Below are 23,031 nucleotides of genomic sequence, written 5' to 3'. Positions count from 1 at the left end.
CATTTTGGTTTAATCCGACCCTTTGTTCTTTCCAGTCCCGAAAAACTAAAGGAGTTATCTATAGAAAGTTCAGTGGTCATCACCGTAAACGCGATCATCACTCATCGTTGCAGCTGTCATTACGTCGAAGAAGTGATCACGTCACACCACATTGGTAAATCAGGTAATTTTAATTGTTTACATTTACCATACGAGTTCATCTCTCTCTCCCAGTCGCACTTTGAACCACTATCGATTCTATCGTCTGTGAATTCCATGGGGAACCCCCTCTGTCCTTAAATCCCCCCGATTTGTAGTGATTTCATCTTTAATTTCACCTTCATTAAATCCACGGAGTCTCTGTCGAGCAGGGCGTACTCTAGATCTGCTTCTGGCATACCTAGTTTACAGCACTAGTTACCATCAAATTCAGCTCAATTATTCCAAGCTTCGTAAAATATTCTTATCTACTGACTTTTACTAAATTTATCTCCTGGTTATATTTCACATTTTTTTGTTTATTACGTATAATATGTCTCAGGTCACAAACAAATCATGGAAATGGCGGCAAAAGAACTGCTATGGGAGGTATCCAGACTCACTGAACTTCAAAGTGTTCACGTCAGTTTAAAAGAGAGCTTTAAGGGAGCAATGATAACTGGAATCTCAACACTGGCTGGTGGTCTCTTCTTGGGTCCTATAGGATTAGCTATTGGTATACAGTTGCACACACACTGTAATAATAGATAGGTTACCAATATTACAATTTTGTTAAAATCATATTCGACTTGATTAATACTTTTACCATACCTACAGTACATTGCTAGTCTTTTGTATCACCTTGAAATTTACCATCATTTCCATTTGTTTATCATGTTTCAGGAGGTACAGTCGGAGGATGTTCCGCAGCTTTCATGGCGACGAATAAATTTATATCAATTACAGATGTAATTTTGTACGAACTTACACCACAACAACAATGTGATCTTGCTGATGCAATCCGTAAATGTCTTAACTCTGTTAATATACAAGATGCAGTTCAGTTTGCAATAAATGTTGCTCAAAATCCTTCTGTGGCTACAACTGTAGCTATGACTGTAATTACGTTTCTTAATTCTCAACAAGGCATGAAGATTGTGGACTGAACTACATAGTATAATTAGTTTTACAAGCTATGTCAGTAATCAGATATGTTTTGTGATAAAAATTTAGAAATATTCTTGAGAAACTGGATATATTTTTCACATAGATGCTAATATTTGCTGGTATTGCTACGAAATTCAGGTTTAGTACATTTTTTTACTGGCCTTGGTATGATATTTCGATCATATTAATGCCAATACTACTACAACTGATGATACGTTAATCTCTTACTGCAAATACAGTTCATCGATGAATAACAAAATATTGGCACAATTTCGCAAATTCAACTTTCAACAATGTATCTGAAAGTTTCAAATGGTTCTGTAAACATCAATAATATTTCTCAAGGGCGTTATTTGGCAAGCATCTGGTATATGTACAGAGGCATACCAAAACCTGTGTATGTTACGTGAACTGTATCATTGTATATTTAGGTACCTAGACCACACAATCGCCAAAAATCGCATATAATTAGAATATCAATATTTTGGTTTATTGGTTACCTGAACTTATTTAAACTCTACAACTTTATTCATCACTTCTATAGACAGATACAGATGTTGAACTTGTGAAATTTTCTTGTAAAATATCAAAAATCGTTTAATCTAATACCATAACGAATGCCAGTTCAAATATGACTAGTAAATGTAAGTTGTATGCTAGCCGATACTAACCTAAGTAAAGTAAACAAATAAGTTTACGTGGAAATAATAAAAAAATGTAACTATAAAAAAAACCGAATTATACAAAACTGTTTGACGATTGATTTTACACGCCTAAATATACAAATGGTGCATCATTTGCGAAATATGAACAAGCTTCTATGTCAATATCAGTTAAATTTTCAAAGTATTTTTACCACATATATACCAGTAAAATACCAGGTTAACTTAGAAAACGTTCGAAAACTTATTGAAACACATAAAAATTACTACCTCTAGATACTATAACCATAAGTTTGTCCCATTATTGTGCATTAAACACAGAACTAACTGTCGAGTACTGGAAACAAAAAATTTATCAGTTTTGAATGTATATATTTACATTTGTGAAGAGTTTGCTTTCTAATAAAGAAATGTGCGATTATACGCTGTTTCTTCAGATACGAAGATATTTAGGCGGCTGATCTTGACCGTGAGACTATAATATTTAGTCGTTTATTAGAAATAAGTTTCAGATTTAATAACCAGCCGTGTTAATTTTTAAAACAATTTCCATGCACAAACGGTTCATACAACCTTAAATTATTTATCAATGTAATACTCAAAGAATATAAGAAATAATTATATCATACAAATAAATCTACCAACTTCAAAAACTTAATGTAAATTAAGAAAGTCTTTTCAGTTCACGATTGACTATAGCATTATTATAAAATGCCCAAATTCTATTGTTAAAAGTTTTTATTCTTCCTCAGGGATATAGTACTCCGGTTCTAGGATTTCAGACTCTCTGGCAAAACCTAGTCCCTAAAAACAAATATACAGTTTATAATATTAATTACATTCAATATGAATGTCGGTATAATAACAGTAACTATAGTTTGACTACTTATGGATGTTCATTTTTTATACAAATCTTCTTACAAGCATAGAGAGGCAAGTAGACACACATAAGCAATCCCTAAAATTCTAGATGTTTTTTGATGGCAAGGGAAAGGAAATCTCGAAATAATTCGCCATAACATTTTTTAGGAATTCTTACCTCTTCGAAAACTGCAAACATTTCTCGGGCAACCGGTAATGATGAAAAGATTGCTTTCAAGTTCCGTTTCACAGGTATTTCTAAAGCATAATCTATTGCCGACCATGTGCATTCCTTTTCGTTTACCTACAAATCAAAATACAATACGATATATACATTCTTTGGTATACTTATATATATATGATACATCGAGAGTATTTGGTATTCAGAAAGTAACCAGATACTTAGGGACAGAATCGTCCTACAGCGGTAATGCAGAACATGAAGTCACTTTGACTGATTTGTGCAACCGCTTATACCAACTATTCTCTGAATATCTCCGAAAAAAGGTGATTTGCCATGAATACGTCAATACGCACAACCACTGTCATTTTTAGACGGTATACAACCCTATTACATTATACGTCCACAAGTATAGTTGCAACTAATACTTGAGAATGTATAGTTACAAGATTAAAAAATAAAATATATATTTTTATTAATTACCTGCATTTCAGTTTGAATACTGATTACTGTATTACTGACTATCTCTCCTGTGGTATCAGCTTCAAGAACAATCCTCGCACCAAAAATATCGCTATCAAAAAGAACTTTCAAATCACCCATGGCAACATTTTGCCATATTGAATCGTCATTTTCTTGTGCCAATAACGTCGCCCTTTTTTCAAACATTATTGAATATGACGCTTCGTCGTCTTCTTCATCAATATCATCTTCATTTTCATCGTCGTCTTCATTTTCATCTTCTGGTGGTTCTACTGACTCTTGGTACTTATTTTCTGTTAACAAAAAAGGACAATATCATAGTCATATGTGCTATTTCAAGTGAAGTGTGGCAATCGGCATTCTTAAAAAGTTGCTATTCACAGACTTCATTTCATCGAATAAATGCCACTTGATATAAGTTCCCAATGTAGATCTCAAAAAAAAAAAAATTAATAACCTTTGGATACACCAATCACCAATTATACGTTATCCGAATTGTTTGATTGGAAAAATTTGAAAATTTTCCGTATGCTACACATTGTTATGAAGAATAAATAGGTAATTACTTGTAGCAGATACTCACCTATCAATCTGACTAGTCTTCGTTCTGTCTTCATCCAATATTTCTTATAAGTTAGTTTTGATAGAAATTTAACATGAATGCTCGCATAGGTCAAAATATGAGTAGCAGAACTTTATTAATCTTGGATTGTAATAATTGGATAATAAGCGAATAAATATGCAGCATTTATAGACATAAACAGATATTTAATATTTTATTAAGCAAATATACCGAATAGTAGTGTTAAATTATGTGGTACTAGATGTAAACATAGTATGTAATAATGGTAAAAACGGGTAGAGCAGTAGGGAGAATTAAAATTATTCATGGAGGTGAAGAACACAAGATTCTTTCATGACCCTACCTGCAGAATAATATCGACCATTTACCTGTGCGCCAACAATAAATTTAAGTCAATGATCAAAAACTAACAATAAATTTACTGCTAATTTAGAAACGAATTCTTCGCATGTAAAGAAGTTTGATAATTGAATTTGGAATTATTGAAAAAACAAGTTACTTGTTTTTTAAGTCAATTGAATTATTAAATTGAAATTCATAAATTTAAGCAGCGATAAAAATATATTCGTTAAATCAAGAAATTCGTATACTATAAGAAATAATCCAAAAAAGTATGTTGCAATCGTGTATTAAGCCAAGCCAAACCAAATTAAATTTGATCAGCAATTGTGTTAGTATTATTTTATTTCGACACAAAATACCAGTGCCCTGCCGGATGTATGCTGCTGTAATGAAATCGACCAAGCGTTACATTGTATTTATACTATACACACAATTTAAACTGCAGACGATTTTGTTCGATACAGAATTATTTCTTACATTAGTACAACAATTTTTATCACAAAGCCTGGTACATTTGCAAGCAAAACAGTTTTAGCAGTTGTACTGGTGTAAACTGATAGTACAAAAGAATTAACCAATTAGAAAACCAATACATTCTAGACTGCAAATTAACACAAGGAGATTGTATTTTTCACCACCATATTGCATACTATCAATCGTTCAGACATCTGTGTAAAAAAAATTATTAAAAAAAAAAACAATCACAAATTCAGAATGTCAATAATAAAGCATGGAAATATACATAAACCTTGTCTTCAGAATTGCGAGTACCATGAAGATAAAATCAATAAATGATAAAATATCATACATTACGTTATTGGTTCTGATAGATTAGCTACCTTGGCTGATGTTTTGTCTGTCTCGCAATTCAAGCTGCGCCTTGTCAATGGCTTCCTTGAACTCAGCTGCAAGTTGTGAATTTTTAAATTTAACGGCAAGTTCCTCAACCGCAGGTTCTTCCTCTGCATAATTCATCCCAGCCCAGCACCAAGCTCTATCAGAGCTGTTCAGTGTGTGAAATTCTTGATCTGCTGTCAATAACAAGTTACAGACCACCTTGTGAACTTGTTCTCTACGCAACAAGAGACGATAAGTCCCATGAGCAACATGATGCAATAGTTTCATTTCACCGACACCTCTTTCTTTCCATTCTTTAGTCGAATTAACAAATCTGTAGAGTTTAGCTCGTTGGCAAAATTCTGAAATTATATATAATGAAGTGAACCTGCTATTCAAATTAATGGGTTATTCAAGTGAATATTGGTTGGAAGTAATAATGTATTATATCTCTGTGTGACGAATGCCATAGTCATGTGGAACAGGATTTAAGGTTGTAGGATTTGTACGCTGCGAAAAATATAACAAAAAGTTCAGAGAAGGTTGAATTTCTACTTTGCAAAATTTTCCAAGAGATGCATGAATTTTCAGTCATCTTAAGTCAATCATCAAAGGCACTTTGTCCAGTATTACTGAGTTAGTGAAATTTCACAGTTATGTCAGCGATAGCATCAAGTACATATTCTATAGACCAGCGTAACATTCTGTTGAGGTTTTTCTATACCAAATATACTGAATTGATACTTTTTTCACTCAGAGGGTTCTAAAACTTTAAGTGAAGTTAAATTATTATTTAATATTCCACTAAGAATGGCCGGTAAAAGTTAGTAAATTTCTAACCTCTTTCCTCATCTTCTTCTCCAGTGCGCACTTCAATGGCATCTGGTAGAGGTACTATTGGCTCAAAGTGTGGATCGTGTTCTTCACCGTTGTCATTTTCTTCCACCTCTTCGTCATCATCTTTACTCTTTCCTGTTGTATCTTCCTTTGGTGGATGAGGTTGAGGTGCATTAGTATTCACTGGCTTTTTGGTGCCAAATACTGAGGTGCCCGCTCCGACAAATGAAAAGTTCGGATCTGAAATTTACTTCGTTTCTTAAAAAAAGTTTATTTAAAATATATGAAAATATATGAAGTTTATTTAAAATATATGAATAAACTTTTTTCCTTGCTACAATATCAAGGACAACAACTAATGAAGTAAACATACCTTTTTGAAAAGCTGGTTGTTGTGGTGCGTTGGCAGCAAGTGTTGAAAAAGTTGTAACATTATCCGTTGGCAGAAAAGAAAATGCATCGGTTTTTTTATTGTCCAAAGTATCTAATTTTAACCCAAATCCACTTGATCCCAATTCTTTGCTTATCGTACTGCCAAACATCGAAGTAGTGTTATTCTTAGGACCAAATATTGAATTTGTACCAGCTGTCGAAGGCATTTCGCTATTACTATTCAAAATGGATTGGTTGTTCGCAATAGATCCAAAAACAGGTAAATTTGTTGTCGACTCATTAGACAGTCCTTTGAGTATTTGAGTTTTGTCCGATTTGGAAGATGCTGTTGTACCTGTTAGTACAGTATTAGATTTCGGAGCACCCATGCCAAAATTGATAAACGTGTTATTTGCAGGATTCTGAGTATTGCTGAATACTGTGGCGGCACCAAAACCTGGTGTTGCTGACTTAGCCCCATCAAATATAGATGGTGTAGGAGCAATATTATTGCCAAATACAGGATTTCCTGACCCAGAAAAAATATTAGATGTTGGTAACGTTGTTGGTGTTACAAAGCTGGCAGGGCTACAAATTTTCAAGTCATCGAATGGTTTGGCATCAGTCCCAGAACTTGCCGTCTTTTCAGTTGAACCACCAAAAGAAAAAACATTAGCACTACCTGTGCCGGACCCCAACATTGGCACAGTAGAGGTAACAATAGAATTAGCTTGATTCGGTGAGGGCTGAAGTGTAAAACCACCTAGTTCGGAAGCCTGAGACGTTGTTGTCATCATTGAATTACCTCCTTCAAAAATAGGATTACTTGTTGCAGGTGTTCCAAAAGATATAGTAACTTTGGGTGAAAAAATATTTCCAAGTGCAGATGGTGTCACGCTTGGTGAACTTGTAGTGGAGCTAATACCTCCGATCACGTTTCCTACTGGCTTGCCAAACAAAGTAAGTGTGCTTGCAGAGCTGGTCGATGTTGATGTACTGCTACCAGTCAATTTTGAAGATGTTGTCTTCAATTCTTCAAGACCAGGAAGACTAGTCGCTGATGTTGCGTCATGAGGTGACGCTGTGGTCGGATTAGGAGTAACAAACAAAGTAGATTTAGAAGGCATTACGACGGTACCAACAGGCCATTTCTTAACCTCAAATTTGGGTGGACTGATAACTGGCTTTGATGTCTCAGGATTTTCACCAATTGCAGATGAGTCTGGATCTCTGCAGCCTATGCACCCAGGGCAATCAGGCATGTTTTTGTAGGCATAAAAGTTTTCTGGCAACTTGAGTTTCAATGCAGCAGCCTTTTCTTCCTCTGTAACTGTTTTTTCATAAACAATTTCAATGTCTGAAGAAGAACTGGAACAACCAAACAAATTTTTCCTAATGGTTTCTGGTGATTTTGTACTTGTCTTTGGTTCAGCTTTGTTAGCAGGCGTCTCAACAGATCCTTTGGCATTATTGATAGCAGTCTTAAACTCTTGTGCTATTTCAGCAGTCTTGAATCGGCACGCGAAATTTTCGTGAGAAATATCACCCTCACTGTAATCAGCAGCGTACCATAACCAGGTTTTATCATCTTTAGAAGTAAATTCCATGTCTGAAGTAATGACGTGGTTTAAGCATAATTTCAGAACTTGATCTCTTCTCATTAATAAGCGGAGTTTTCCGGTCTCTCTGTGCTTCAGAAGTTTTATGTCACCCAGTCCACGCTCTTTCCACTCTTTGGTAGCAGACTCATATCTAAATAGTTTAGCTCTGTGACTGTACAGTACAGCCTCGTTTTCTTCACCAGTTTTTACATCAACTTTATCAGGTAGCGGAATAACTGGAGGGAAATAAACGTCCTCACTCTCAACAACTTCTTCTTCACTCGTTTCATCGCCACCTGGTGACTTCACAGGAGATTTAGGTTGAAACTGGAAATCAAATAATTTTCCTGGTGATCCAAATTGAAACGGTTTTTCCTGATGTTGTGCTACTCCCAGATTTTGAGGAGTCCCAAAAGTAAAAGTAGCACTGTCATTCAGATTTGAAGACCCAAACGAATATCCAATATGGATCTTTGCCGTATCACCAGCAGCTTTAGCATCAGATTTAGGTGTACCAAAGGTAAAACAAAGAGCAGGATCTTTTGGTGCAGTCTGTGAAATACCAAATGAAAACGATGGCGCCGATGCAGAGGAGCTTGTGATATTGAAGCCACTAGTTTTTGGTTTAGCTGGCATGGAGGGATTCTTGGGTGAATCGCAAGCAACACAATAATTATTTGTTGCACTATTAACAAGGTAACAGTCCTTGCAATCCCAGGATCCAGCGCTAGGCTTGAAAAGCTGTGAAAGCGGAACTTTATCAGATGAAGTAGTACTTTGACCAATCGATAAGGATTTGACTTCTGATGATGCACTGCTTGGGATGGATTGTTCAGGAGTTACAGGTGATTTTACAAGAGTCGTCTTAGTGGTGTTTGGAGCAGGTGATTCACATGCCAAACATTTACTTTTCGTAGCATCATTTCTAGTGTAACATGCTCCACATTCCCAAGAACCAGCCGCAGGTTTAAACATTTCTGCCAATGACTTATTCTGTTTACTGTCAGCTTTGTCCTCTTTAGATTGTTCTTTTACATTTTTGTTTGTCATTTTTTGTGGTGCTGCCTCTGTAGGAATACGATCATTTACCATTTTCTTTTGTTGAATCGTCAACACATTGTAGAATTCAGATGCCTGAAAGAGAAATTATTATTAGTATTATATACTATAATTTGATATCACTAATAATTTTCATGCAGCTAAAAATTGTTATAAGGTATAACTGTGACCTGCACTTGAGAAAGTTGTTCCGTAAATAGGGACAAATATCAGAGTTCAATGTTGGAGAATTTACTTCTTCGTAGTATTTTCATTACAGATGTAAGCTAAAAGTCCTTGATTTCTCCAATTTTACAAGGCGCAATGTATTATAGTCATTAATGAGTAAAACTAACCTGATCAGCTGTTTTAAAACGAATTGCGAACATTACTGGAACAACTTCTCCTTCGCTATAATCTTGAGCACACCAATTAACAGCTTTATTGTTTCCAGTCATAAATGAAAATTTTATTTCAGACAGCAGCAAATGATTACAACAAACTTTGAGAACCTGTTCCCTACGCATTAGCAAGCGAACTTTTCCTGTAGCTGGGTCGAGTAAGATCTGAAAATAATTTAAGGAGTGTTGATTGTAAAAGTACTAAGTATTATATTTCGTAAATAATTTGCAGCATTAATTTAATAACGTTTCGAAATTTACGATTGTATGTGTTGGTTCTTTAATCTTACTTTCATTTGACCAATTCCTCTTTCCTTCCATTGTTTGGAATCACTGTCAAACCGTAACAATTTTGCACGTTCTTGAAATAGAACAGTTTCCCCTTCTTCACCAGTAACTACCTCAACAATGTCTGGTAGAGCAATGACAGGAGAAAATTCAGCAGTTGGGACAAATTCGTCCACTTTATCTTCTGGATCTTTAATTACATTCTGGTCAAGACTTTGATGAGATTTCTCAGGTGATTTACCTGATAAAAGAATATTTTACCATATTATTTTACCTATGTAACCCAGTTTTGATAACGGTATGGAAAAAAAAAAAAAAAAACAAACGTATTAAGTGGTAACTACGTACAAAATAAGCGTAATATTACTACCAATTTGAATGGGGTAGTGGAGGTTTTCATTATAGCAGCTGTTAGTTATAGATGGTCATTGCATCATTCAAGTAAAACTTACCATATAGTCAAATACTTGACTGAGTATATTAATTTCGGTTAAAAAGTTTATCCCTAAGTAAGTTTTATTTGAAAGATTAAATAACCAGCCTTCACTACTGGTAAACGATTGGCACAAAATAACGTTGGAATTGTTGAATAGCATTTTTGAAAAATTTTTCTATAATAGATCTACTTTATATTTTAATAGTTTACAATGATTTATAAGTTTTTTACTACGAAGAAAAAATAAACTCTTCCAAAATTACTGGCTTCCAAATGCTAGTTGATTTTTCATCTGACTCAAACCATATAAACTCTATTCAGCTCTATTCATGGAATACACATTTATTTGAAGGAGTTCACCCCTCTACAACAATATTCATGTTCACGTAACCAAATATATTGAAACTGAGTATTCAATTCATGATGATATTAAAAGTTGTCTTCTATAAAGGTTCAAATATTTTTTAATGACCAAAATCATGTTAATGCTTTTGATACTAATAATTAACTAACTGGTTTTGGAAGAAATCATCGAAATTTTCCATAAATTCACACTAGATGATTATAGCATACAGTTTTTTTGGAGATACAGGAAAATAGCTTTGAAGTTGCGATGCGTCGAAATACATTACTGACAAATTTAACACTGTGTAAATATGAAGTAAGTTGAATTTGCTATATTATGTAACCTTATGATATGATAGCTTCTTCAACTGGATCCCAAGTTATTTATTGTATTTATTTATAAATAGAATTTAAAAATTTTATGGAATTTTTAAAATAACTTTCAACTATTGAAATTATTTGGTATAGACGTATTTAGAAAATATCGATAACAATGTCCGAAATTTCCTTTGATTATACCCAAAACAATTCTTTACAGGTAGATATTTTTTTTTAAATTGCAAGGAAAAAAAAAACGAGCAACTAACACAACATGTAAATCTACTTATGACTACAGATATCACCACAGCCACAACCACTACCCTAACTACTAGTATCACTACATTCAACTGCAACTAGTGTGTGAACGTTTTCGCATACCAGTAGCGACTGCTGCTACCAAAGTAGCTGGTGCAGGAGCATGAGGGCGCCTGAGTGGCGTCCGGGGGGGAAATAATGTAATTGGTGACGTACTACCTACAAAATATAAACAGATGTTTGCACCTTTTACAGATTTGAAATTTTGTTCTCTATTCTACGGTTTTAATGTTCAGAAAGTAAAAGGTAAAGTTCCGACGATTGCGTGGGGATTCTTACATAGAAGAGAAATGCAAAAGAAAACACTTAGCACTTAAGTTATAAAAAAAAAAAAAAAGATAAAACATAATTATGCATACCAGTTATAGGAGTTTCTGTTTCAATTGATTTCTTCAGAGACAGAACAGCTGACGTCGTAGCTTGATTGGGAATATTGATCACATTAGGCACATTTACAGCAGCAGCAGCTGGCAAAGTTGGTCTCCCGAATGAAAATGCAGGAGTTGGATCAGGTTGCATAGTTTTGATGAATGTGAATCCAGTAGGTTTCGAATGCGTAGATTTTTGTGCAACATTGGCACTAATGGATGCTGTAGTAGTTACTTCAATATCAGCAGGTAATGACACAATTGGAGCAAAGTCACGAATTGGTTTATGACCAGTTTCTGAATACGACTCGTTTGAATTTTTAGTTACGCTAGTTGACAAGATGCTTGCATTTCCACTGGACTTTTCGGTAACAGCCAAATTCGTTGGAATGGTTGTCGTCAAGGTAGTAGATAATGGTGGTAAGTTTACAGTAGTTGGAATAGTTGCTTGCAAAGGCATCGATATCTGATAATTGTGTGGCACATTTGATACTGGCTGGCCTCCGCCCAGTCTATGGTGAGCAGGAACAGTAACACTCAACATTGGTTGAACAGATGGTACTGTTGTCGGTAGAGTATCTGAAGTAGTTATTACAACGTTAACTGGTGGAGCCTTGGTAGGAGCAATATCATTGACTATAGTGTTATCATTCTTTGCAGTATCCAGTCTCTGTCCTTGAATTGGTAGCGATTGATCAGGCATAGAAATTGAATCAGGCACCTGACTCGGTAGTCTAGGAGTGAAAATTCCTTGCTGAATTATATTGTCCATTATTTTCGGCATTGTACCAATCTTCTGATCGACTGGCGGCCGAGGATACAAAGCAGGCATTGGGTACACACTAGGTGGATACAGCGTTGGAATATGTGCAGAAGGATCACTGAATGGTAACGTGCCTTGATAATATCCTTGCAGTGCTGCAGGAGGATACACGAGCGTAGAATAAGCTGGGTGTCTTGGTGTAGGTGAAAACATATTTGCAGGAAATGATGGAACTGGTCCTGATGGTTGGGGGGCTACAGCCGGACCATAACTCAAATCTCCATAGTCTTCCTCACCTAATACACACAAATCTTCTTCAGGGTTTGGAATTAGAGATGCAAGGCTTGGATTATTGACCGGGCGTTGCTTTTGAGTCTCTCTTCGTAAGTCAGCTACTTCTTTCTTCAATTCTTTCAATTGTTCCCCTACATCTTTTTTCAATTCCTTCAGTTGTTCTACCACTACCTTATCTGTCTCTGAAAGAGCTTTCATTTGATCCATTATCGTTTGTATACCATTGTCCCTAGAGTGTATCAGTTGACGAATTTGAGCATCTAGGCGTTCGGGACTCGGTCTTGCTTCCTGAATGGTCAAGAAATTGACTAAAATGAGGAAGCGTAAGTCCAGGATACAAATAATTTGTAAAAATAAATTTTCTTCCTAACACCATTTAATTACATATCGTCAAATCAGAAACGAAAAAGGAATAGTAACTTATTCGTATTGTGATCGAAAGTAATTTGTACATTTAGAATCTTTTAAGAAATCATAACTCACAGTTCGATTGCGTGATAATTCCAAGATGTCTTGGTGTTGGGGCTTGCAAGGTGTGCTAGACTGATTTGGTGTCCGGTGTGTAGCCCTCTGAGGTGTATTAGATTTGTGAACATTACTGCTTGGACCATAGGAAGTATTTATAACAGCGTGATCTCCACTATGGGCAGATGAGTAGCTCTCATCAGACAATTCATCGCACTCGTTCCTGTTGACTGTACACGCGAATAATTGAAAACATATTAGAACGTACTGATATTATAAATGTATCATAGATGAAGTGAAGCAATTCGTTGGAAAAATTAATAATCACAAACATGTCGACCACTGAAAATAGTCAAGTGAATTCGTTGACCTTTTCCTGACTTTCCTGATCACCCGAATTATAATTTTTCTCCAACTAACAGTCTAAATTCGAATATCCAGGAAATACAGCTCTGAATCGATCGGTATTCAAAAACACGTTTGCAATCTATGAAATGGCTATGGAACCGAGCACATGGAGAATTGTCATTTTTTGCTTTTTAGCAAGGAAAATTTGATTCTTCCACTCTCCATATCACCATAAAATTCCCTGACCATGTTTCGGATTCTCTGATTTTACCATGACCAGTGGCCACCATAAAAAATACTCTTTCATTACATTTCAAGATTTGTGGATGAGTAAGGTTCTTTGCTTGTGAAATTAATTTTACATGCCGTGCTTCAAAACACGTATATTTACTATGAAAAAATTAAATTTCACGATAAAATAGAAGCAAACTTACGATCATTCCTCCATAAATCAGGATCAATGCGTTTCAGTTCATTTTCAATTCCAGAAATATGCTGGCAAAGCTCTGAATCCAGTGGGTGTTTCGGATTGGTACCTGGACTGCGTAAACGATCGAGAGTTAAATAAAAGCAATCTCGAGCTTTTGACAACATGATAATATGCTGTGAACGCATTTCTGATGTCAAGCTTTCCCTGGGTAATGAACTAACGAGCTCATCGGCAAGTGTTTTATAGATCTGAAAGCATTATAAACTTCATGAGTTTACAAACCACAAAAGTGCCTAACGAAGTTATTGGCATTATTTTCAAACCAACCTGAGCTTGCTGGAAAGAGGCCTCTGGGCATTTTAATGCTCTTAATGCTTCAATTGCTTGTTCATATTGTTTATTTCGTTGATATTTTTGAGCTAATAGCAATCTACCTTCTTCCAAAGCGTTTGTTAATTCCACGTTGTTCATATCTTTCCTGTTGTTAACAAAATAAATCTCATTAATTAAACGACATTGAAAAACTATGAAAGAATAATACAAATACAACTATTGGTAGACATCCTAAGTAGACTTCATATTCTTAGATTCAATCACAATGTGAAGAATTACAAATCACATACTGACCCTTGATAATCAAACAATTTCGTAGCTATAGTACGTATAGTCTGATTATTTTGAAGTCTCTCTAACAGAGGAACAGCTGCAGACCAATAAAGTTCACAGCGAGCCTCCAGTGCTGGAATATCACTGTGTTCTTCATTTTTTTCTTTCATCACTTTAACCTAAGATGATTAAAGAAACATCGTTGTATTAATGATCAATATTAGTCATTTTCCAAAAAGATCTACAATCCTGATAAAAACGTACTCTGTGATGGAAGATACGTGCCAAATGAACCAAGAGACACGGATGTAATCCATGATTGTCTATGCAACGAACTACCTCAAGACCGTGTTGTAATATTTGTCTTATTTCTCCAATCTCACTTCCAACTCCTTCCTGGTCTCGATACATCCTGTATGCTGCTGTCCACCTATTGTTAAAGATGATATTGAGGCTTAGTCAATACAGTGTTATATCACATATTATTAAGTTCAGATTGCGTTAACTGTAACTTAAAACATGTCCAAATATTTATGTATTCAAAGCATCGTAAAGGAGAAGGATCTGTCTATTAGCCGAAATCTGATATTACACTATGTTCGTCAATTTCTCCAACTACAAATACTATTTATACTGCTTTAGTAGGTTTGTTGCAAGATGAAATTTTAAAAATATTATTTTTACCAGCTAAGAACATCAGTATCCTTCTCGGAAAATTGATTTTTTATGCTAAAATTTCATCATTCATTCTAAGGCATCTGCAATGTAAGTGTATAGCATATAAGAACATATATTATGGAATTCGAATATCAGGTCAAAAGAGAACATAAACCTGTTAAATATTTATGGAAGCGCACCATCGATTCATTTAATTGAAATACTTGCATATATAAGTTGATAATGGGTTAAAAAAAACTTATCATGAATTATTGAGACACGAATAAAAATCTATTCAAAAATAGTTATAACTCGAATATTTGAAATACTGGAATAATTATAAGATAATTTTTTCCACCTGTCATATCAGTAAGTGTAAGTATGGATGGTTCTTTGAATCCTCGAAAGTCACAAGGTGATTCTTTTCGAGTACAATCATTTATGATACCCACCACTTCTCTTGAGTACTGCTACAAAGTGAGTTGGTGATGTCAGCTGGTAGAGTTGGCAGCCTGTCGGGACTCCAGAACCCACTCCGTTGTTGATCCTCCACAATGACAGAGGCGCACAAAACTGTCACACAATCATACACGTACATACACATACATCCATGCGTTCGCACAAAGAGAATATATAATCAAAAAATCAAATGTGTTTAATATTTTGAACGTGTGCATCTGATTACTTGTCAACGAAAAAGAATTTCAAATCCAAATATATCAAGAGCCACCAGCAAATCGCGATTAAACCTTCTAAAAAATAATCTTATACATACTTTTATGTAGCAGAATTGTTTTATTTACTATTGATCAAGAAATGCACTGTGGATTCGGTGGCCGACTGAAATAAAACACTACTCTAATCTCAAAATATAGTAGAACAAATAAAAAGCGATTCACACCCAGTTCAAATCAACACTGATTTGTATTTGTCTATGTTCATTTCGACTGACCTATCGCTAACTTGAAAACTTTCTGCAGTGTCAATAGTAAGGTAGAAACAAGTGTGAGGAATCTATATATACATGGCACACATTCTACAGCAGTTCGTCACATTTTCATCCCATCTCCTCAGAATTCTTACTGACTAAAATACTAACCTGCAGCATTCAAAAATGCATCGATATCTAGCCGACTCAAACTGTCTGCTCCTCCATGGCTCAGATTGTAGACAGAAAACTGCAATTCGGGGAATATGTGGCAATATTGATGAGGTTGAGGGCCAATAAAGTTGTTGTGATTATTATGATGTGGCCGCTGTTTGATGCCCAACCAAACTTGATGGTGTAATGAGCTTGGCCAAACCTCTTCTGAGACTGGAACAGAATTACAAATGTATTTAATAATTCATGCCAATGGACTTCTTGGCGTAAGGTCTCATGATTTGGCTTGCATAATATTAACAAACAACTGTCAGTGGCTAGGAATTTCAATTTTCATCTGTGAATAAACATTGCTCGGCAGTAAAGGCATAGCTTGGTATAACAAACCTTCGTCATGATGTTTCAGCTCATTATATGTGCAAAGCCTAAGTGGAGGGTTTGGAGAAGAATGATTGGCAAAGTATGAGCTCTTCATCAATTGCTGTTGCACCCGACTTACAAATATTCTCTGCAAAAAAATTTTTTAATTAAACTCAATGCATTTGATACAAGTCTTGTCTCAGATTGTCAGAAATATTCTGTAATTAATAAATACACATCTATCAGGTGAAAAAACTATCTTTTACCTGATAAACTCGTTCCCTCCAAGCACCAGTACAAAATTTGTCAATTTTGTCTAAAAATCTTTTTGTATCATTTCTTGCATAGTCTTGAAGTACATGTCCTAGAAAATATTTTGTTTGCTAGAAGTAACTATACCATTACAAAAGCAAGTAGACAAAAAGTATTACACTCGTATCCTATCTATGTACCAAATTACTGAGGCGATTTGATGAGGATTATAACTTACCAGCTTGACTGCATCTGTAAGATCCTTCGCGATACCATTGGTTAACTTGAGCTCTGCGCAGATCCTTCAGTTTTGTTGCCCAAAGCGCAGTAGGGTCAGGTGGATTGGTATGTAGCGCACATAATAGAAGTGGAGAGCACAACCGACCTGCTTCACTCCAACTCTGATGCTCACGCTTAGTTTTTCGGAGCATCAGACATGCTAAATGCAAGTGTAATTGACCCCACATGTGCGCAAACATATGTTCAGCAAAAGTGGGATCGTTTGAAAGTTTCTTATGATGCTCTGCTTCTGTCAGGTTTTGGTCGAAACTAAAATTATACACAAAAGTATCTTACAGATGTATGTAAACTGAAAATGGATAACTTCTGAATACTTGAATGCATTGAACTGCTGATAAAACCTAAAAATTTCAGACGCACTTGAAGTTCTCGATTTTGTGTACTTTATAACTAATATTAAGATACTAAAGAGTTTAATTACATAGTAAGGTCTTTTAATTACTATTTGCTAATTCTTTAGTTACCATTTTCTCACTTTACTCACTTCAATATTGCCTGTGCAACTTCGGGGATAGATTTTTTTGGTCCATCACCCTGCTCTTTAAGAGACAGAGCGGCAAATCTTTCAAGAGCTGAAATGTATAGCATCCAGAAAGTCCAATCAGAAGATTTGCTATCTTTGCACTTTCCAAACAATTCACAAATTGTTTGATACCATGAGATATTATCCCTAAAGGTAAAGGTTGATTCCACACCCATGGCATGTTTGTATCCATCCTCGAGTCTATTTTTCACCATGTAATGGTGCAATAATTTGACACGCAATGTTACATCTTTTGGTCTGGCTGACAATTCAGCTGGAAAAATAATTCACAATGTTGAGAATTGCGAAAAACAGGCTTTTAAGCAGTGAACTGGAATTGTTATTGTGAATCATGATAACTTTCCATTGCAGACATTTCAATTACAACTATACTAGTGACTTGATTCATTGTAAAAAAAAATGATTCAATGCAAAAACCTTAATTTCAAATACTTGTAATAGCACATACAACTAGTTTGTGTGAAAATTTATAGGACAGACTTAGTAAGAAGTAGGCAATTTTCGAAATTTTAAGACATTCCTACAGCAAAGAAAAATGAATTAAATGGAATCTTAGTAGTAGGATTCACATAATTACAATTTATACAATAAACTTACATGCTATAAGTGCTTCAAGATCTTCGGCATTATCATTTGGTCTATCTACAGTTAGTAGTTTTTCTTTCAGCTCAAATACGACAGGATGATGCGGGAACTGTTTGTCTGCTCTTTCCAACCAATATCTGGCTCTGCTGACATCCATCCCTACGCCTGTGTCTGCCAGAATCTCACAAACTGTTTCATAAAACGAACATGTACATTAAGCTAAATACAAATGATGTCAGAAATATTATTTATAGCAATAAACCTATAGTCAAATTAATTTCGAGTAGAAAAATTTCTAGTCCTGAAACTACAGCTATACTTTTTTGGTGAGTGAACAAATTAACCCACCTTTCAAGACTAGATCGTCTTGTTTGCCATCAATTTCAAGGGAGCATTTGTATTTTGCTAACGCAGCTTCTTTCTGACCAAGAGCCTCGAGGGTTTGACCTAGTAGTTTATGTGCGTTAGCTGCATCTTCTCGCACTTCTAGGTAACATGATACGTATCTCCTTGCGGATTCGTAATCACCAACTTGGTAATAAAGTTTAGCAATATTGTAACATCTCAGGTTCCTCTGTAATTTATATTAAATTTTTACTTTGGACATAATGAACTCTAAAACCTAAACTCTGTAAGAGTTGGGTGAAGGAAACCTAGGGGTGGTCAGCAATTTTTTATAATGATGCTCTAACTTTTATTTTAAATAAAGTAAAAAATACGACTTTAAAGATATGTTTGAGATAAATAAAAACGACGATAAATTATCTGGAATTATAAGCTTAAAAAGTGTAAAAGAATTTGCCTGATCAAAAATTGTATCCTAACCACCTTAGCAGCCATTTCAAACAACTTAATTCCTAGGTTTAAAGACTGTGTTGTGGTTTTAGATAGCCATAAGTATGATAATTCATTTTAATAAAGGTCTTCATTTTTAAATTTTATATACAAGTTAACACTACTAATACCTCAAGTTGAGTAAAAGGTTAAGAAGGCCAGCAGAAAATATGATGTCTTTACAATCCTCTAGGAAAAAACCTTCCACTTGAGTGTAAATTTGCACTGTCAACTTTTTTCTTATGGCAATTTAATATTATTTATTAGTTATGGGTATGAATTTACACCTAAACTGTTTTTTTTTTTAATTTTATCCCAGGGAAATATAGACCAAGGTTTTTTTGTCGTTGACAGCCCCAACCGAAATCATTCGTCTTCTACGCGGACTCGTCTCATGTGCGGGTAAGCAAGGCAAACACCCTGAAATACTGTCTCGGAATTGGGGGTCGTCTTATATGCAGGGTCGGCTTAGACTCCGAACAATAAGGTAATTTAAGATACATGTATTATATATATTCGAAGGTAGAAGCTTTTTGAAGAGTACATTGGCAATTGTCTCTTATTGGATAAAAAAGTCAATGATGAACAAAGAGATAATGAAGTAACAACAATCCAGCGTGCGATGGATTGTCCAAGAATAATCAGAAAACCGCAAAACATTGGTTAGCCCGGTTCTGGAATGGCATAAGAGATGCAAATCATATTATGTGTGGATAACAGGTTATGTGTAGATAAGTGTGAGTGCGTGTTATATCTACAGAGCTTCCGAGCCAGACTTAAGGCCTTGGAATGAATAATAATATATAAACATGCGACATTGTGCAAGTCGATGACTAAAAATAAATTGAAAATAGCTAGATCATAAGCTGGCATGAGAAGATGATGTGGTTCGGTAGAATTGATACAGGAATTAGATCGAAATGCAGGGATCACTTCTGGCGGGACGATCGACATTTGCATGTGCATGTACGGTGACTCGGTGGTACTCATCATACACCGCGTAACGTTTTCATACGAGAATAACCTCCTACCTCATTTTCCGTCTTCAGCTTTCGTAAAATATCTTGCACGTGGCGATCAACGCTCTTCTTATCGTGGAACATGATTCCACAATATTTCGAATTCCTTTTGCTGTTCTTGCCGCACAGTTAAAGGATGAAAAATATCGTTAAGACGAACCACCGCCGCCTCACCGTGGACATCACTATTCAAACGAACTTCTTTACGACAGTTGTACCAACCAACTCTAAAATCAAGCTTATAGCCGAGTCCGTGCTTACAGCACAGGAAACACAGTAACCAGGTTTCCGTCGGCTATAGCATAGACAACGGCATAGAGTAGGTCAAGCGAGAAACAGGCATACAAAACATGTTCAAAACCATCCTTATATAGATCACAAATAATGATAAGATGTACAATCAATTTAGAATTACATTTTGCACTAATTTTTTTGGTTGTTTCGATTATTAAAAATAAGTATTAAATATTGATTTCATTCTGGTTTTGAAGTCACGCAAGATGTGGCGACGCCGCACTACCGTCGTTTGTTTACGTCGCTGTGTAGTCGTCCAGAGATTATTGGGTCCTCTGCTTCAAAGGTTGCAGTTTAGCTGCTCGACCACGCTCGAATTTACTCGAACGCCTTGTTCACTATGCTCGAACGGTGGCTATCACTGATCTCTATAGTGTTATATAGAGATCAGTGGTGGTTATCCTGCTCAACTTTGTGCGCAATTCCCGCATACTTTGTCGAGTGGTCAGTGACCGATTCCTGCCGGCTCCGGATAAAAAAAATCCCTCAAATTGCCTTACGACACATGCACACGCGATTCTTTGTACGACTGCGTAAAGCGTGGTGTCGCGAAGGTATCCAGTCGGCATAAAGTCACGTAATGTGCATTCAATTTCTTATTCGATAATTTTTTTTTTTTTTTTTTTTTTGCACAACATACTAACCCCAAATTATCACGCATAATGGAAGTATTTTTAACGTGTTGGTCTGAACATAAGCCTAAACTGAAGGCCAAAAGTGTTCAACTGGCATTTGCAAATCTATTATTCATTTGAGAGACCATTTACACCTTGAAATTTTTCATACGTAGTGTATTTATTATGACTGAAGTCGTCTGACATATTACAATGAAGATAATTTCTAATCGTGACCCTCGTGATATACGTTCCGTACCGTCACTTAGGTTTCTAGATCTACTACATGTACGACAATAAATGTAATACAAGTAAATGAAGCAAAATCTATTGTGTTATTAGATTTAGATCTATAGTTTTTAATTTATTATTGTGCTCCGCCAGACCCAGGCATAGAGCATTCATACGTAGGAGGCAACCGTTTCTGGTTAGTAACGGCAGCTTATTCTACAAACTGAATCGAGTGTCGATTTTATAAATGTTCTGATCAAACGGATCATTCTATATTTGAAACGAATGTATTTTTATGTTCTGTGTTTTCTGCAATAAACTTGACCAACGATTATTTAATCGGTTAAAATTTCAGTTGCACAAAATTGAACCAATCTTTCGTTTGTGACAGTTTCCAGTTGAGGCTAGGACGGTTAGAGAAACTTGTGGTTATAACCAAAGCAAAGATTTGTTAAAACAGCGCTTTAAAATTAAAAATACGAAGCCTTAACTCGTAGTGTGGTAACGGAAATTTTTGAGAAACTTGTACATTCATATAGGTAGAATGGAAGGGAACGAAAATAATACCTTAGACGTTTTATATCGCAGTAATAATTTCTTAGTAGTAAATAAGCCATATGATTTGGTTATAAACAGCAATAACCGGAATTATAAAGTAATTCATTTAATTATTAAATATAATGGATAACATTCAGATAATAAATATAACGTGGTTACGGTCTATTCACAGACTTGTACAATTTTTAGTCCACCTTACAAACGGAAATACAAATGATGTTCCCTGAACTGGTCAATCCAGAGCTACGGCACGAATTTCATTTCGTTCATCGACTTGATTATGCTACAAGCGGAGTTATTTGCTTGGCTCTCAATAAGCAGGCTGCCAAAGCAGCCACCACTGCCTTTGAAAGTAGAAAAGCAAAGAAATACTATTTAGCTCTAGTCCATGGACATATAAACAAAAGTCATGTTATCATTTCGGAGCCAATTGGTTAGCTTCCTCAATAATTACCTGCAAACTGTTTGAAACTGCTGTTAAGCAAAATAAAAAAAAAAAAAATGCAAACACGTAGAATCCTGCGCATTACAAACGTGCTTACTTTTGAACTTACAAACTATCTCCATGAAATTTTATTTAAAAAACGACTAGCTATATTAATTTGACCTAAAATCAGCACCAATTTCTTTTGTAAATAGTAAGCAGCAATTAAAAAGTATAGAATAAAGATTGCATCTTTTTCTGCAAGCATATCAAACTTACTATAAATTTAAAATATATGTAATCTATTTAAGTAATGAACTATAGGTAAAAAATGCACCAAATAATTAAGTTATACATCTACAGGAGAAGATATTCGCGAAAAGAATGGAAATCATAGAATGTGTACAGGAGGCAGTGCCTTCTGTGAAAGACCTCGGGATTCCCGCACAGTGTTACTAGTACTTGAGACAGGGACTAGGAACGGCAAACCAGCAACTAAAGTATTGCTCTGCCCTAAGACTGGTCGCCGCCATCAGTTGCGAGTTCACTGTTCGCATATTGGTCACACGATTATAGGGGATTATACATACAGTGAAAGACAAGACACAGAACCGCATAGAACATTTCTCCATTCGTTTAGGTGACGTATTTACATTTTATTTTTACAAAAGTAATGAAGTGTCCTTGCATTCCAAAAAAATAAAAAAATAATATTACATTTTTTTTGTACTTATGAATGCCTATTTTTAACTATCCCAGACTCATACTACAAAACGAGGTTGAAAATCTGGATGTCAGTACAGCAGATCCATTCTCAAGTTCAGAGGCAATGAACAGGTGGATTCCAATAAATTCATTACAAGTTTTAGATAGTAGCGTTTTTGCAACTATTGACGAGCTCACATCAGACATGTCCTGACGTATGAAACTCAACGTTGGACTTCAAACAGCATAT

General features: G+C 35.3%; 3 protein-coding genes across 11 annotated transcripts; 2 read left to right on the top strand and 1 right to left on the bottom strand.

Annotated features, from left to right (window-relative positions):
* The first annotated feature begins 41 nt into the window (after positions 1-41).
* On the top strand, positions 42-2,208 carry LOC124303367 (protein C19orf12 homolog). 3 transcript variants are annotated; one of them, XM_046760483.1, is made up of 3 exons: positions 42-154; positions 521-694; positions 862-2,208. In XM_046760483.1, the coding sequence occupies exons 2-3, from the start codon at positions 535-537 to the stop codon at positions 1,122-1,124; spliced, it is 423 nt and encodes a 140-aa protein (XP_046616439.1). In that variant the 5' UTR covers positions 42-154; positions 521-534; the 3' UTR covers positions 1,125-2,208. The 3 variants fall into 3 exon arrangements, with proteins under 3 accessions (XP_046616439.1, XP_046616438.1, XP_046616440.1); XM_046760482.1 differs by having other exon boundaries at positions 42-163; XM_046760484.1 differs by lacking the exon at positions 42-154 and adding an exon at positions 229-431.
* LOC124303360 (E3 SUMO-protein ligase RanBP2-like) lies at positions 1,232-20,184 on the bottom strand. 3 transcript variants are annotated; one of them, XM_046760463.1, is made up of 25 exons: positions 19,968-20,184; positions 18,451-18,676; positions 18,115-18,291; positions 17,458-17,770; positions 16,912-17,222; positions 16,688-16,785; positions 16,449-16,569; positions 16,059-16,274; positions 15,412-15,532; positions 14,567-14,732; positions 14,324-14,481; positions 14,024-14,174; positions 13,701-13,944; positions 12,937-13,148; positions 11,388-12,741; positions 11,092-11,187; positions 9,614-9,852; positions 9,279-9,488; positions 6,566-9,018; positions 6,285-6,379; positions 5,915-6,151; positions 5,077-5,436; positions 3,313-3,605; positions 2,827-2,952; positions 1,232-2,591 (listed from the first exon to the last, which is right to left on the bottom strand). In XM_046760463.1, exons 1-25 carry the CDS (start codon positions 20,037-20,039, stop codon positions 2,526-2,528), a joined length of 8,115 nt encoding a protein of 2,704 aa, XP_046616419.1. In that variant the 5' UTR covers positions 20,040-20,184; the 3' UTR covers positions 1,232-2,525. The 3 variants fall into 3 exon arrangements, with proteins under 3 accessions (XP_046616419.1, XP_046616417.1, XP_046616418.1); XM_046760461.1 differs by having other exon boundaries at positions 6,285-9,018; positions 19,968-20,183; XM_046760462.1 differs by lacking the exon at positions 11,092-11,187 and having other exon boundaries at positions 6,285-9,018; positions 19,968-20,183.
* A 154-nt stretch (positions 20,185-20,338) lies between these two features.
* LOC124303024 (RNA pseudouridylate synthase domain-containing protein 1-like) lies at positions 20,339-22,995 on the top strand. Of its 5 annotated transcripts, none has more exons than XM_046759715.1 (4): positions 20,352-20,826; positions 21,842-22,085; positions 22,440-22,716; positions 22,836-22,995. In XM_046759715.1, the coding sequence occupies exons 2-4, from the start codon at positions 21,866-21,868 to the stop codon at positions 22,993-22,995; spliced, it is 657 nt and encodes a 218-aa protein (XP_046615671.1). In that variant the 5' UTR covers positions 20,352-20,826; positions 21,842-21,865. The 5 variants fall into 5 exon arrangements, with proteins under 5 accessions (XP_046615674.1, XP_046615671.1, XP_046615673.1 ...); XM_046759717.1 differs by lacking the exon at positions 20,352-20,826 and adding an exon at positions 20,836-21,174 and having other exon boundaries at positions 21,825-22,085; XM_046759714.1 differs by lacking the exon at positions 20,352-20,826 and adding an exon at positions 21,300-21,749.
* Positions 22,996-23,031: the final 36 nt, after the last annotated feature.

The sequence above is a fragment of the Neodiprion virginianus genome, chromosome 4, assembly GCF_021901495.1.
Source record: "Neodiprion virginianus isolate iyNeoVirg1 chromosome 4, iyNeoVirg1.1, whole genome shotgun sequence".
Taxonomy (NCBI): Eukaryota; Metazoa; Arthropoda; class Insecta; order Hymenoptera; family Diprionidae; genus Neodiprion; species Neodiprion virginianus.
This window is presented reverse-complemented; position numbering and strand designations above follow the sequence as displayed.